This window comes from Amphibalanus amphitrite, unplaced genomic scaffold (genome assembly GCF_019059575.1).
Source record: "Amphibalanus amphitrite isolate SeventyFive unplaced genomic scaffold, NRLGWU_Aamphi_draft 000153F_arrow, whole genome shotgun sequence".
Lineage (NCBI taxonomy): Eukaryota > Metazoa > Arthropoda > Thecostraca > Balanomorpha > Balanidae > Amphibalanus > Amphibalanus amphitrite.
The window spans coordinates 769919-782590 of record NW_024881648.1 but is presented as its reverse complement, the minus strand read 5'-3'; the positions used below and the strand labels follow the sequence as shown (position 1 = coordinate 782590).

At 49.9% G+C, this 12672-nt stretch overlaps 1 protein-coding gene across 6 annotated transcripts; it reads right to left on the bottom strand.

The window, feature by feature from the left end:
• Nucleotides 1-426: 426 nt before the first annotated feature.
• Nucleotides 427-10940, bottom strand: LOC122383048 (vacuolar protein sorting-associated protein 26B-like). 6 transcript variants are annotated; one of them, XM_043369141.1, is made up of 9 exons: nt 10718-10940; nt 9942-10100; nt 8034-8177; nt 7441-7673; nt 5987-6151; nt 4544-4650; nt 4009-4220; nt 3200-3352; nt 427-1462 (listed from the first exon to the last, which is right to left on the bottom strand). In XM_043369141.1, exons 2-9 carry the CDS (start codon nt 9942-9944, stop codon nt 1325-1327), a joined length of 1155 nt encoding a protein of 384 aa, XP_043225076.1. In that variant the 5' UTR covers nt 9945-10100; nt 10718-10940; the 3' UTR covers nt 427-1324. The 6 variants fall into 6 exon arrangements, with proteins under 6 accessions (XP_043225076.1, XP_043225072.1, XP_043225074.1 ...); XM_043369137.1 differs by lacking the exon at nt 10718-10940 and adding an exon at nt 10371-10416; XM_043369139.1 differs by lacking the exon at nt 10718-10940 and adding an exon at nt 10381-10414.
• Nucleotides 10941-12672: the final 1732 nt, after the last annotated feature.

Here is a 12672-nt window from a genome sequence, read left to right as displayed (position 1 = left end):
GTTCCCTGTTCGTCCGCCGGGTGGCGCCGCGGAGGATCACGGACACCGGCTGACGCAAAGTTTCACCGACCTTCGTCAGATAACAAATATAGGTGACATTAGAAACCTATCACCCAACATCAGTGATCACCGTGAACATAAAATAAGTTGCTAGTGGTGCACCGTTTCACAACGATTAACCAGCCAGACAGCAGTCATATCCTATGAAAATCAGCATCTCCAGTTTTCGCACGCGCAGATAAACCGAAGGTCCATCGTCACGAATCTACGCATGAAACTGTTTGGTTACGCAATGATCTGCTCGTCCTCCCATCATTGCGTAGCATAGCATATCTCGACCAGTACGCAATCCACCATGGTTCGAGGGAAGCATTGCAATACGAGCCACTCATTAAAACTAACGACTACAAACACAACACTCACAACCGTGGATACTGCAGTTTATTGAATAGTTCATTACGTCACGCACTCGTACGCCAACAGGCCGACTGAGTCCCGCGAGGCGGCACGTGGGGTTACCGTGGGCCGGACCGGGCCGGCTGAATACACCCACCGGACCGGACCGGCTGAATACACCCACCGGGCCAGGCCGGCTGAATACACCCACCGGGCCAGGCCGGCTGAATACACCCGCCGGGCCAGCTGAATACACCCACCGGGCCGCGCTGAATACATCCGCCGGACCGGGCTGAATACACCCGCCGGGCCGGGCCGGCTGAATACACCCATCGGGCCGGCCCGAGCAGGGTATCCCGACCGGCCGGGACTGGGAGACCTCAGACCGCCAGACGGCACCACTGCCGACGGCGGTCTGACCCGGTCCGACCCGGTCTCCGCAGAGGCAGTCCACAGCGGGGCAGCCGCGGCCGGCACAGTCCGCAGCAGGGCAGCAGCGGCGCCCCGCACCGGCAGTCACGAGCGTCATACATGTCCTCAGCACTCAGTACGGCATGCACACCATCCTCTATACCTCAAAATAGCTCTTCACGATAAACAAATAAAGTGGTATTCCGCCAAATCAACGCACCGCCCAGGCCGATGTTACAATTTCGCAGGTAAATGCGCACTACCAAACAAAACAAACAATAACGCTCTGAGGGCGCTGTCTGGCCGCGCGGCGGTCCGGCCTCCCTCGGCGCCGTGAGAACGGTTCCAGTCGGGAGCTCACTACCTGCCAGGGCACGCTCTGAGCTAGCACGATACAAAACCCTGGCGGGCCGTCGGCCGGCGGGCGGCGGGCCTCCAGTCCGTCTGCCGCGCGCGCCGCCGCTGACCACAGCCAGGGCGAGGGGAATGTGCGCCACCGAGTGGCGGCGGCGGCCGTCTAGTCGTTCCCCTCGCTCCTGGCGCCGCCGTCGGTGGAGTCAGTGGGCGAGGTGAGGTCGGTGTCGGCGCCGCCGGGCGGCACGGGCGCCGCGCCGCCGCCGCCGCCCTCGCCCGCCTCCGAGGGAGTCTGAGGGCTCTGGCGGACAGAAAATGAGTGCCGTTAGTGCGAGAGGAGGGGACGACGGAGATAAACTTGACATGGTAACCCATCGTAACTGAATGTGAGGCTCAAGTTTTCAAACACAAATACTTTTGAATATGCCCTATCGTCCCGAAAACAAGTAGCCTGAGCCCACATGGACCTTTCAGTTATCACAAACAATGAGCTGTGGTTGAGACGCAGTCGAAAAAATGTGGTGAGTCCGCGAGTCGCCCGTCAACTAAGCTGAAATGCAGCTTATGGCTCACATTTCGTGGAATATGGCTTAAATTTCGTGGAACAATGCCGAGAGATCGGCCCTTGCCGCGGGTATAATGGGTATTATGGCTGGGCGTTGGAGCAGTGTTCTAGTCGTGAGCAGGTATGCCAAGCTACACAGTAACCAGTAAAACGCCTTTTGGGCGAAGAACGAGCGAGCGAGATAGTGAGCCCTGCACGTGCGCAAGGGCGAGAGGGTACTTCCAACGGGCTTGTGCAAAGCACCCTTCTAACCGGTCGCTAGCGGTGTGCCAAATTTGAACGCAATCGGCCCAGCCGTTCCTGAGATCTGGAAGCGGCATTCTGCACGTGCGCACGTGCAAGCGGGGTCCAAACTGACTTTTGCACGGCACCCTACTGTTCTGGTCCCCAACCGTGTACCAAAGTTGAGCGCAATCGGCCCAGCCGTTCTCGAGATCTGGGAGCGCCCCCTGCACGTGCGCACGTGCTGTAGCACCCCCACCTTAACACATGCAGATGAATTATCTGATGGAGACCTAACTGTGTACCGAGTTTCAATTCAATCGGCCCAACCGTTGTGCCGTTATTGAGGTTGCAATTTTGGGGGTTCTTAAAAAATGTCCAACTTTACCACGCGCCACGTGCGGTGGTTGGCAAGAACACATGGTGGCCATCACACCACAGAACTTTTACGTCCAAGTGACATTCAGTAAAGAAGACCGCTTGTCAATCGGATGTCCCGTTCCTAAGATATTAGCTTTTGAAGAGCGTCCCCACGGCCGGCCGGCCGGCCGCTCATACTCAGGATTTTCCCTTAATTCAGTATGAACTCGCTCGCTCGCTGCGCTCGCTCGCTCGTAAACATCCCTTTTTACCAAACCGAACCGTAAACATCTAGTCTCAATTGCTGAATGTCCCTGCGACTGCTGCAGCACCAGGCACGCCAGCGATAGGCAGGTATAGTAGGTGGGAATGAAGGGCACCAGCGCCACCTCGGGTCAAATCGACTTCGCTTGGGCGATCACTGGTGCACAGCTGTCGCGTCGCGACCGGGCTCAGTGAGTTCAGCTTCCTGACCAGACTAATGGACTATTGAGAAGAGAGCACTGTCACATTACTGGTAGATGAAATCGTCGCATAATATCCAATACCGCTCAGACGATACCATATCGGTCCTCGAGACCGTCAATGCTCGTGCTATGTCCAACCATGGATTGGTGATCCGTGGTCCAACTTCAAAGAAGGGAGCCACGAGTCTACAACGGTCAACGACCACTGCCCTAACCGAAGGAATTGAGTGTTTCATAAGTGATGGGCCCTCCGTTAATCTCAGATTGTAACGGCAAAAAAAAAACTACAACTTAGGCGGTGTTGCTGCAGTGTACGTCTTATTCTGGCATGTTCCTGCGGGACAGCACGTATATTTCGCACTGCCCGCCGCCTGGTCCCTGACCGATGCACAGTCGATTAGACTCCCCCCGCGCCGTCACGTACCGTGGGCAGTGTGTTGGGCCGCGTCTGGATGTTGCCCTCGGCCAGCTGTTTCTGGATCGTGTTGATGGTGAGCGGTGTGTGCGGCTCGTCCGTGGCCGGCTGGTCGGTCTGCACGCGCCGCGCCCGCTCGCCCTTCCGCCAGAGGGTTATCTCCTGTGGGGAGGGACGGGGGGTCAGTACACAGCCGCCCGCTCACCCTTCCGCCATAGCGTGATCTCCTGTGGGGAGGAACGGAGGGGTGAGTACACCGTGGCCCGCTCGCCCTTCACAGGGGAACAGACTAGGAGTTAGCACACACAGTCACCCGCTCCCCGCAAAGATAATTACTTTACGTTCTAACAGTGATGATATCACACCACGTTACCACACAGATGACCAGGGCTGGCTCCTCCGAGCACGCAGTCACGAGACACCACATTGCCCAATTGTTATGATTACTTGGGTTATGCAACATGGCAGATCTCAGCGCGGCAGCTCCAATGTTTGGTCACGCGGGATACTGTGACGTGCAAACACGGCCATATTCTGATCATTGAGAGATCGGGAGCGTAAAGAGCACGGCAATGCAAATGGTAGCGTGGTTCGTTATTTCGGTTAACATAATATAAAAAACACCCATTAATATCTCGCTGAACAGCAGCTGAACAACCGCGCTGATGAAATTCAAATTCCATCGACATATCTTTCGATTCAATGTTACATAGCATTCGGACCACCCCGGCGCCCACTCCTGTTAGCTCCCTCCCACGTCAACCCTCCCCCTCCCCAGTCCCGTATCCCACTATCCCAGCCGGCCGCCGCGCACGCACCTGCTGTTTGAAGTACCTCCTGTCCTCCTCATCTACCAGCACCAAGTTCAGGTAGTAGCGCACCGAGAACTTCTTGTTGATGTCACGCATGGTAGGCGTGAGGTCGTAGCCGGCCAGGAAGACGCGGATCGGGATGCTCTCGCCCCGCACCGGCGCGCCGTCCATGATCTCGTACTTGGCGATCGTCTCGTTCTCGTTGAATGTGTTTGGACCTGTCGACAATGGGAAGGGGGGCGGAAGGGGGTGAGGGGTGTGTACTGTGTACTGGGCTAAATGATTTTGTCGAGGGGCAGGTGGTTGACGTGGAACACTGGGGGATATTTATTGAATAATTTACTTTAGTTGTGAGCAGTACACAACAGTATCGGGCAATATGCTTGAATATCTGATCAGCTTGATTAAATCACGTCATCGTATAGCACGTTCGTCGGCTACTAATACGAATTACAGCTACACCAGCAGCGTCGTGAAGCGTAGCTCGCTGCCGAGTTTCTCGAGCCGACTTTGTCGATGACGTTGTCGCGTCCTCACTCACCCGATCCGGTGGTTTCTCGTTTGATGATGGCCACCTCCATGTGTTTTATCTTTATCCGTACCAGCAGGAAATATATTTTCCCAACAATAACGTCTTTTAAGTGATATCTGCAAACAGACAACAGTAACGGTAAAACAGCGACAGAGCAGTTAAAAATAGGGAAAACTAGGATTACCCGCGTGCTCCGCAACGCGAAGAAGGGTTATTTTTGACCCGTGGGTATTGGGTTGGTCTGTGTCGATTTGGCTGGTATCCATTTGGTTCGATTGCTTTTCGACGGCCAAGCACTTTGTAATAAAACAAAAAAAAAAAGATACATCGCATCGAGGTGCCCGTGTCGTATTATCATGCGTTCTACTTTAGAATGATTCGAAAACTGGCGTGAAGTCTTTTGAGGGCCATCGATGAATTTCGCTAAAAATGACAATGTAATGGTTTGGAACATTTACATTTTTAAGGATACTGTTGCTAATCATGCAAAAATGAAGAGTGAATATTGGACAGAATTGAATGCTCTATCCAATGGTACCATATTCAATTGCCAAAGGTATCAGGTTATGCAGCAAACCCCGTGTGATTAATAAAGTGGCACAAAAAATTGACAAACACCATTTTCTCCTGTGATTTGCACCACCTTGATTTGGATCAATCAGCTTTTCACAATTTTTATATGAGAGGCGGTACCTTTCTCTTGCAAATAGGCGTTGATTCAACTCGCTCCATTTAACGGTCACCTAAAAATAAAATTAATTCCAAAATCCCTCAAAGATCGCAATTTTTCAAATAAAAGTGCCCTCTCCGGTGCACGTGGCGCGTGCTATCCTCTGCATTGCACACCATTCAATAGCCCGTTCAATTCTGTACACGATGCTGTTTTCCCCGTGCCGGTCGGATCCCTGGTCACCAAGATATTGCACGGGGACTGGACCCGTGTCGGCCAAAATTAGCCGTTTTCGCCCGATTTCGCACGCCGATTTATACATGTAAAGTCTATGACGCGAATTTGCACTTTTTGGGCACGCGTCACGCGCTCACTAACGACCCGATCGAGCTGAGACCCCTCAAAGGCACGTCGCGCATCTTTGATCTATAAGTTGTGCAAATTTCACCGGGCTAGGTGCAACGGTCTGGCCTGTAGTCCACGCAAAGCACCACCAAGTCGGGACCTCGGTAACGGACAGACGCACCCTCCTCAAATAGTAATATAGATATCGAAGCATCTCAATACCTAGACGGGCTAGAGCTACAAATCAACAGCCAATATCGATCTCGTTCGAACCTGAGCTCCTAAAAGAGCGGCCTATCGAAGAAGCGTAAATCATTCATATTCTGACGGGAGCCCCGCAGCTAGTTCAGCAAAAGTTTCCTTCTACAGACAGCTGTATCCCATCCCAGCTCTGTCCTCTTCACAGCTCTCCTAGCTCGTCCTGCGGGCGTACTCACTTGGACTTGTTGTACTCGAACTCGATGTGCAGGCAGTCCTCGATGCCGACCTCCATTTTGATGCTGGTGTTCATGTCCGGGTACTGTGAGAGCGTGTGTACCGCGATGTCCATCTCCCGCACCAGGTCAGAGAGTCGTCGGACGATCGTCACGCGCAAAAAGTACCTGAAAACAGGGGGCGGGGTGGCGTCAGAAAACCGGTGGGACACGATGGAGACAGGCATAGAGGCACACCTAATTTATAGAAATATTTTGGCGCTATTTTCGCTCGAATGAATTACTGATATTATTGGCTACATTTACAATAATTACTACATGTCGAATGAAAACAATCAAATACAGTGCAGCACGCTACCCCAATATGGGATACAGTCAAGAGTTGTCACTGATCACCCTCCAGCCCCCCCCCCCCCCCCCACCCTCCGTAACTCATTGCCACGAGATACGCACGAAAGGTCAGGGCCGACGGCCGTTTCCAGAGCGGGTGGGGTCGGCCGGGCGCTGCCGGTCGATGGTGACATTCAGTTTTACGAGCGCCACTTTTATGGTTATGTCGTGTTCCGATGCCACGCGATCGGAACATGGTCAACGAATCGAGCCCATCCACGATATGGCAGTCGCTCCCGAACCGGGATGCATCCCAACCGGACCCGTCGGCCGTCACTGACAAAGCGACACAATCCCGAACTCAAACCACAGAACCTCTGTCAAATATCTAATACCACCCACGGCCCAATATATCCAGATTAATGGCATCGTTCAATCACCGAATTATTTCAGTTGAAACCGAATCGAGATAAGAAAAATACTTTTCTAGATGCTCCAAGGAGCCCGGTTGGCGCACAAGGAGCGGTACAGTTCAACTCTATCACAGCGTTCCCTATTGCAATCTGTACGTGTAAACAAGATAGCACGGTATAATCCGAATATTTACAGGTAGTTGAATGATCGGCGTTGGGTGCGGCTAGTCTCAGTGTACAAAGCACGCCACAATCTTATCTGCACTGCAGCAGCCGCTATGGCGTGCCCGTTTCGAATCGACGGAGCGTCTGTCCATATTGGACCGGCTCGTTGCTGGTCGTTACTTTAATTATGGTTATGTGTAAATGAATATGTGTAATACACCATGTTATGTTTGCTCCCAGAATCTGTGGAACCTCTGAATGAACATCTGATGTTCATTTTGCAAGACTTGGCCATAATTCAACAAACATCACCATGCCCAATATCAAGGATCTTTCCTTGCGAATACGGCCAATCCTTTCTTTCTCCTTTGCCGTCACGGAAAGAAGCCCCGTCCCATACCATACACACGCGCGCAGTCACCTGAAGTTGAACCCACGGTCCTACTACCAGCGGCCCATCCCTCCCAGTCCCAGGGAGCACTTCCTACCACCATCCTCCGCTTTCCCCGCAGTCATCCCCTCTACCCACCGCTCCCTGCTCTGTCTCACCTGAGCCGCACGTTGGAGCCCGTGTAGCTCTCGTATGGCTTTTCCACCTGGTTAAAATCGAACGGGTAGCTGGCGTTTTGCTGCAGCTCGCCAGGCCGTGCCAGCTCCTTCACCAGTGAGAGGAACTCGTGGTGGTTGCCCCGGTCGTAGTACATCTCGATCTGACCGATAAACTCAATCTTGATGCCGTGGTGTTCGAGCTTCGAGCCGGCCTTTTTTAGTGTGATGTTGACCTGCGGGGTGAAAATGGCGGGTTTTAGTAATATGGTGAGTCAGTAGTCAGTACTGATGTGAAGGAATGACACATCACATACATATTCATATATAAACCGTAACTGTTTAAGACAAGGCGGAGTGAGCATATTTCAAACGTACTTGGTCACTGTGATAATGTAGCCCAGTGGGATTACAGAAGCATCACGGCCAGCCGTTCATGACTCGAAAATGTACGCACATCCATGAAAAATCCTAAGCTGCCGCAGAAGCGATCGGCTTCATATACTCCGTACTCCCAGCTTCACCCTATTTCCGTCCCATTATCACCCCCACCTCCCCCTCCCCCCAAACCTACTCCATTCCACACCCCTCCGCACCTTCCCGGCGACGGTCTCGCCGTCGTAGAACAGGTAGTAGCGGTCCTTCTTGCCGTCCTCCGACTTGACGTCGGCCATTTTCCGGGTGTCGGCGCCATCGAGTACGATGTCGATCTCGGCACTCTGACCAAACCCGAAAAAGCTCTGCAGAAAGGGGTAAAATAGGAGAGAGTTAAGGCGGTGAAGACAGAGTTTAGTGGAGAAAACTGCAACGCGGACGTTGTGCCAAGCTAACGTGTTAAATGTTTTTATCGTACATTGTCGTAACTAATTAGGTATTTCAGCATATGTAACGATAAAACCAAATGACGGTAATGGCTTTAAGTATTCACTCACTCAAATGGATCAACTATCAAACAACATCAATCAATATCCAATCCATCCAACTGGTTCACACTGAATATCGTCAACCGAAAATCTCACGTCATCTGCCAACTAGCGCTGGAGAGCACGCGCGACTCTCCGCGCGGCACCGGTCGCCCTCCCACCCCGCGGAGCCTCCCCTTAACGGCCACAAGTGGCATTTCCTCCCGACAATAAGAGGGCGGACGGTAAGCGGTCGATACTACAGGCGAGCAGCACCGTACGCGTACACATGGGACAATTCCGCCGGACACAGAGATATATTTTTTTGTGCCGGGCCTGGCACAGTATTATTCTACACTGTGCTGTGCCAACAATGATCAATAAACATTTCAATTACCTCCATCTATGAAACTTTTGTTGAGACTTATCAAAACAGCCTCCAGCCACTGTCACAAGTTGAAGCCCAGAATGACCTAAAATTTGTTCTTGTCATAAAAGACGAATAGACAGACTTGTCTATTCGTCTTGTCAGCTTTAGCAGGCCAAGTTTGCATTGAAATTATGGGTTATTATCTTGATGGTTGCAATGTTGGAATCAATATCTTATTTCATCAAATCATGTACCAATAGAATAAGTTCAATATACTTTTCTGAATAAAGGTTTGCATTCAAATGCAGCCATCATCTACCAGTTGACCTCACCAAATGAAACGCATGAATGAAAACTAGCAGTAGGTACATACTACCTACAGAATTAAAATTATCATGATCAGTCAACAAAAATAAATGTTGTATAAGAGTAAAATTAAAAAGATCATGACCAGTCAACAAAATAAATGCTGCAAAGAGTAAAGAGCAGGCAAGAAAGGTGTAGAACACCTCAAGTAACTTGTATTCTACATGGTACAAGGCAGGTACACGGTAGGTATAAGTAAGTCCAAATCACAATCAGAAAAAGTCAGTGGAATGCTGAGATTTAAGAAAATCATCCAGAGAGAAGTGCTTGTGCAGTATGTAAGACATTCATAGATATCATGAGGTTTCATTCTTTGTGTTCTCTACTTAATCAGTTGGATCATGACAGGCATTCCCTTAATATACCTACTGAAGAATCATTTGCATGACAAATTAACAAATTAGAATGACACCTTGTGACAGCCATACATGCTATCCTGTACAGCATGGGACAAAGTGAAACTTATTAACTTAATAATTACCATCAACATCTTAACCTATCATCACTTAAAAGCTAATGAAGGATTAACTGTTACTCATATTAAAATCAAAGGAGACCATGTCACAGTACCAATGCACCTGTGACAACAGCGGATATGACTTAACACATGCTTGTGCCTTGCAGTTAAATGTTTTTCTTATATCTAGAATAACCAATAAAATTAAATGGGCCATTGCAATGGCTCTAGCATAATAAAATGATAAACAGAAAACTGACTCTGATCATCCATCCTTGTCGGATGATCCATCATGGTTCCATCAGTGCTGAAATCCTGTCAAATAAAGTGATAATATCTGTGGTATCTATATACGTTATGATACGTCAAAAGTATCTTATTGATCAGCTTAGCATTTTGAACAGCTTACCATTTTTCTGGATTAAATTTTATACAGGATGCTTCTAGGAAGCCAAAATCAAGACTGCCGAGTTGGAGCAGGATCACAGCCAAAATCAATGTTTGCAGCTCACGCTTCTGACCACTCTTGAGGTGGCACAACTTTGCGTCTTCTCCTATGCCAACTCATCTGAAAATAAAATAAAAAGTACAATTATACTAACCGCACAATTAATTCACAATTAACATTTAACGAAGTACACATCAACACCAAATTCAGGATTTCAGACAATTGACAAATCTAGCATCTGGACAAAACGGTACTTAAGTTAAAAATAGATTGCGACAGCTAACCATGTGATTGACCATTGTGAAGTATAGTAAAATTGCCAGTATATACTATATCCCCTTAATTATTAAGAAATTAAAGTATTTTACAACACAAATCCGGCTTAATTACGAATGAGCACAGCGCGGGCCGCCCACCACAACATCGCGAAGTATTCATTAATGGCGCACTTGTTTCGTAATCCTGAATCTCTTAATCGAAAGCGACAGCTAATTTATACCTTCACTCAGTCAGTGGTAATCGTCTGCGACTTTATTACAAAGAAACGCGTAAACATAGCAGACAAGTGACTTCATCTATGGTTTTCATAATATTTTGACAATTTTAAGGATTTACGTCACCAATATAAACTACTAGTAGCAAAATAGAGCCTGTGTCAAACTCAATTGCATTTTATCTCCTGCTCCCGAGTGCATTAGAAATATTGAAAAATATAATCCATCCAGATTCCAGCTTACTTTTTCTGAAGACTGGTCGGCCCCGGTGAAAATACACTTAATCCTCTCTCAAATCACCCGGCTGACTTTGTCTTTATGTGAGTGGCAGGCAGCAGGGCAGCCAGCCGAACACCGTGGTCCATGAGTGGCCAATCAGCGTGGTGTTCTTAGTCGTGGGCCAGCTGCGGGAGGACGACAGCACTGCACCGTCCAGACGGCCCGCCTGGCCACTGAAATGTGCCCACCCGCTTTGAGTAGCGCTAATTGGCCTGGGCGGGGCACTAAAGAGTACTGCCAGAGCCGGCAGCAGTCTGCCGGACCGGCCTGCTCCAGCTGAACGGGCCAAAACGGTACGGTTCTGAGGCTGGAACGCTAAAATGAGATAGGTAGATGCCTGTAATGGGAGCCGATCAGTTAACAAAAGTAGAATTAGTGAAGTCCCGGGGCTGCGGGGGGCTGCGGAGTCGATGGATTTTCGGCGACTCCGACTCCGACTCCGACTCCGGCTCCGCACACCTGGCAGGGCTGCGGAGTCGACGGATTTTCGGTAACTCCGACGCCGACTCCGGCTCGGGTTTCCAAAATCGACTCCGACTCCGACTCCGACTCCGCAGCCCTGTTCTGTGGTCCTGGACCGTGGGACACCTGGGACGCGGCTGGGTCTGGAGGCGCTGCGGTGGGTTGGTCTGGAGCCGTGGAGCGAGCACCGTCCCAGACTGGATGCGCAGGTCGGCGACGGAATTCGAGTCCAATGGGATGCTTTCATTTTGTTTCGGGATGCCTCAGTGTTCACTGTTCTGGCAGCTGGACTCTCTTGTAATAAACGCATAAGGTAAACGGGCTGCCGGCTGGTGATAGGTTAGAGACGAAACATACCTATCCGTCTTCTGCTCTCCATACCTCCCCACACCAGCCGTCTCGGTCTGGGCCGGCTGGTGCGGCCTCTACCGTGTTCCGTTGTTCGCGGACTGACATCCTACACGACCAGCAGGGAAGGTGAGCGGCGGGCATAAATATACCGACTGACGCCACACTAACTAAACAAATAAACGGAGCCGGGCGGCCGAGCCGGCGCCCGCCGCCGAGCCGGGCCGCCCATCACCGTCCGACCCGTGGTGGCTGCCGGGTCTGAGAGTGGGACAGAAGGTGATGTGGGACGGTATCTGGAACGTAAACCCCAGGATTTCATGGATAGATACTGTATAATGGAATGAAGAGGTGTAAAGCGAACAAGGAGCAGACACCCGTCCTCTCGCGAAAGGGTTCTCCGGTAGGCGTCGATGCGAGACAATTAATATCAGAGTAGGTACCTAGCTAGCCATTTGACGGGTGTCTTATATTGTTTTGGACTGTGGTTGTCTAATAGTCGATCTAGCTTTTAATTATAGAGGTGAGCCCAAAGCTTCATTAATACCATCGTTGCGTCGAGTGAAATTCGCGACTCGCGAGGCACGACGATATCCCCGTGCCCGGTGCCAGAGGTCATCCAGAGAACTGAGGACGTCAAAACGTTGTGTAGAGTATATATTAAACCGCGAGTAGGTAGAACAAATCTTTTAAACGTCGAGCCGATAGGCGAGACGACGAGACGTTTAACAAATTTTTCTACCTACGAGTGGTTTAATGATTTTATCCCGTACTGCCGATATGTTTCGGGCGCTTAAAGGTAAAACTACATTTTATATAAAAAATACGCCATATTTCAGACTAGACAAAATGTCTTCTAGACGTTTAATATATATTAAACCGCGAGTAGGTAGAACAAATCTTTTAAACGTCGAGCAGATAGGCGAAACGTTTAAAAGATTTTTCTACCTACGAGGGGTTTAATGATTTTATCCCGTACCGCCGGTATCTTTCGGGCACTTAAAGGTAAAAAATACATTTTATGTAAAAAATACATGTTTCAGACTAGACGAAATGTCTACTAGACGTTTAACAGTTTGTTAAACGTTTAGACGCTTAACAAATCAGTT

Excerpts from the sequence above, each read along its gene's own strand:
- LOC122383048 (XM_043369141.1), bottom strand. Across the intron at positions 4,651-5,986 it reads TTCGAGTACAACAAGTCCAA|ATATCACTTAAAAGACGTTA; the intron begins GTGAGTACGCCC and ends GTCTGTTTGCAG. Across the intron at positions 4,221-4,543 it reads ACGAGAAACCACCGGATCGG|GTCCAAACACATTCAACGAG; the intron begins GTGAGTGAGGAC and ends CATTGTCGACAG.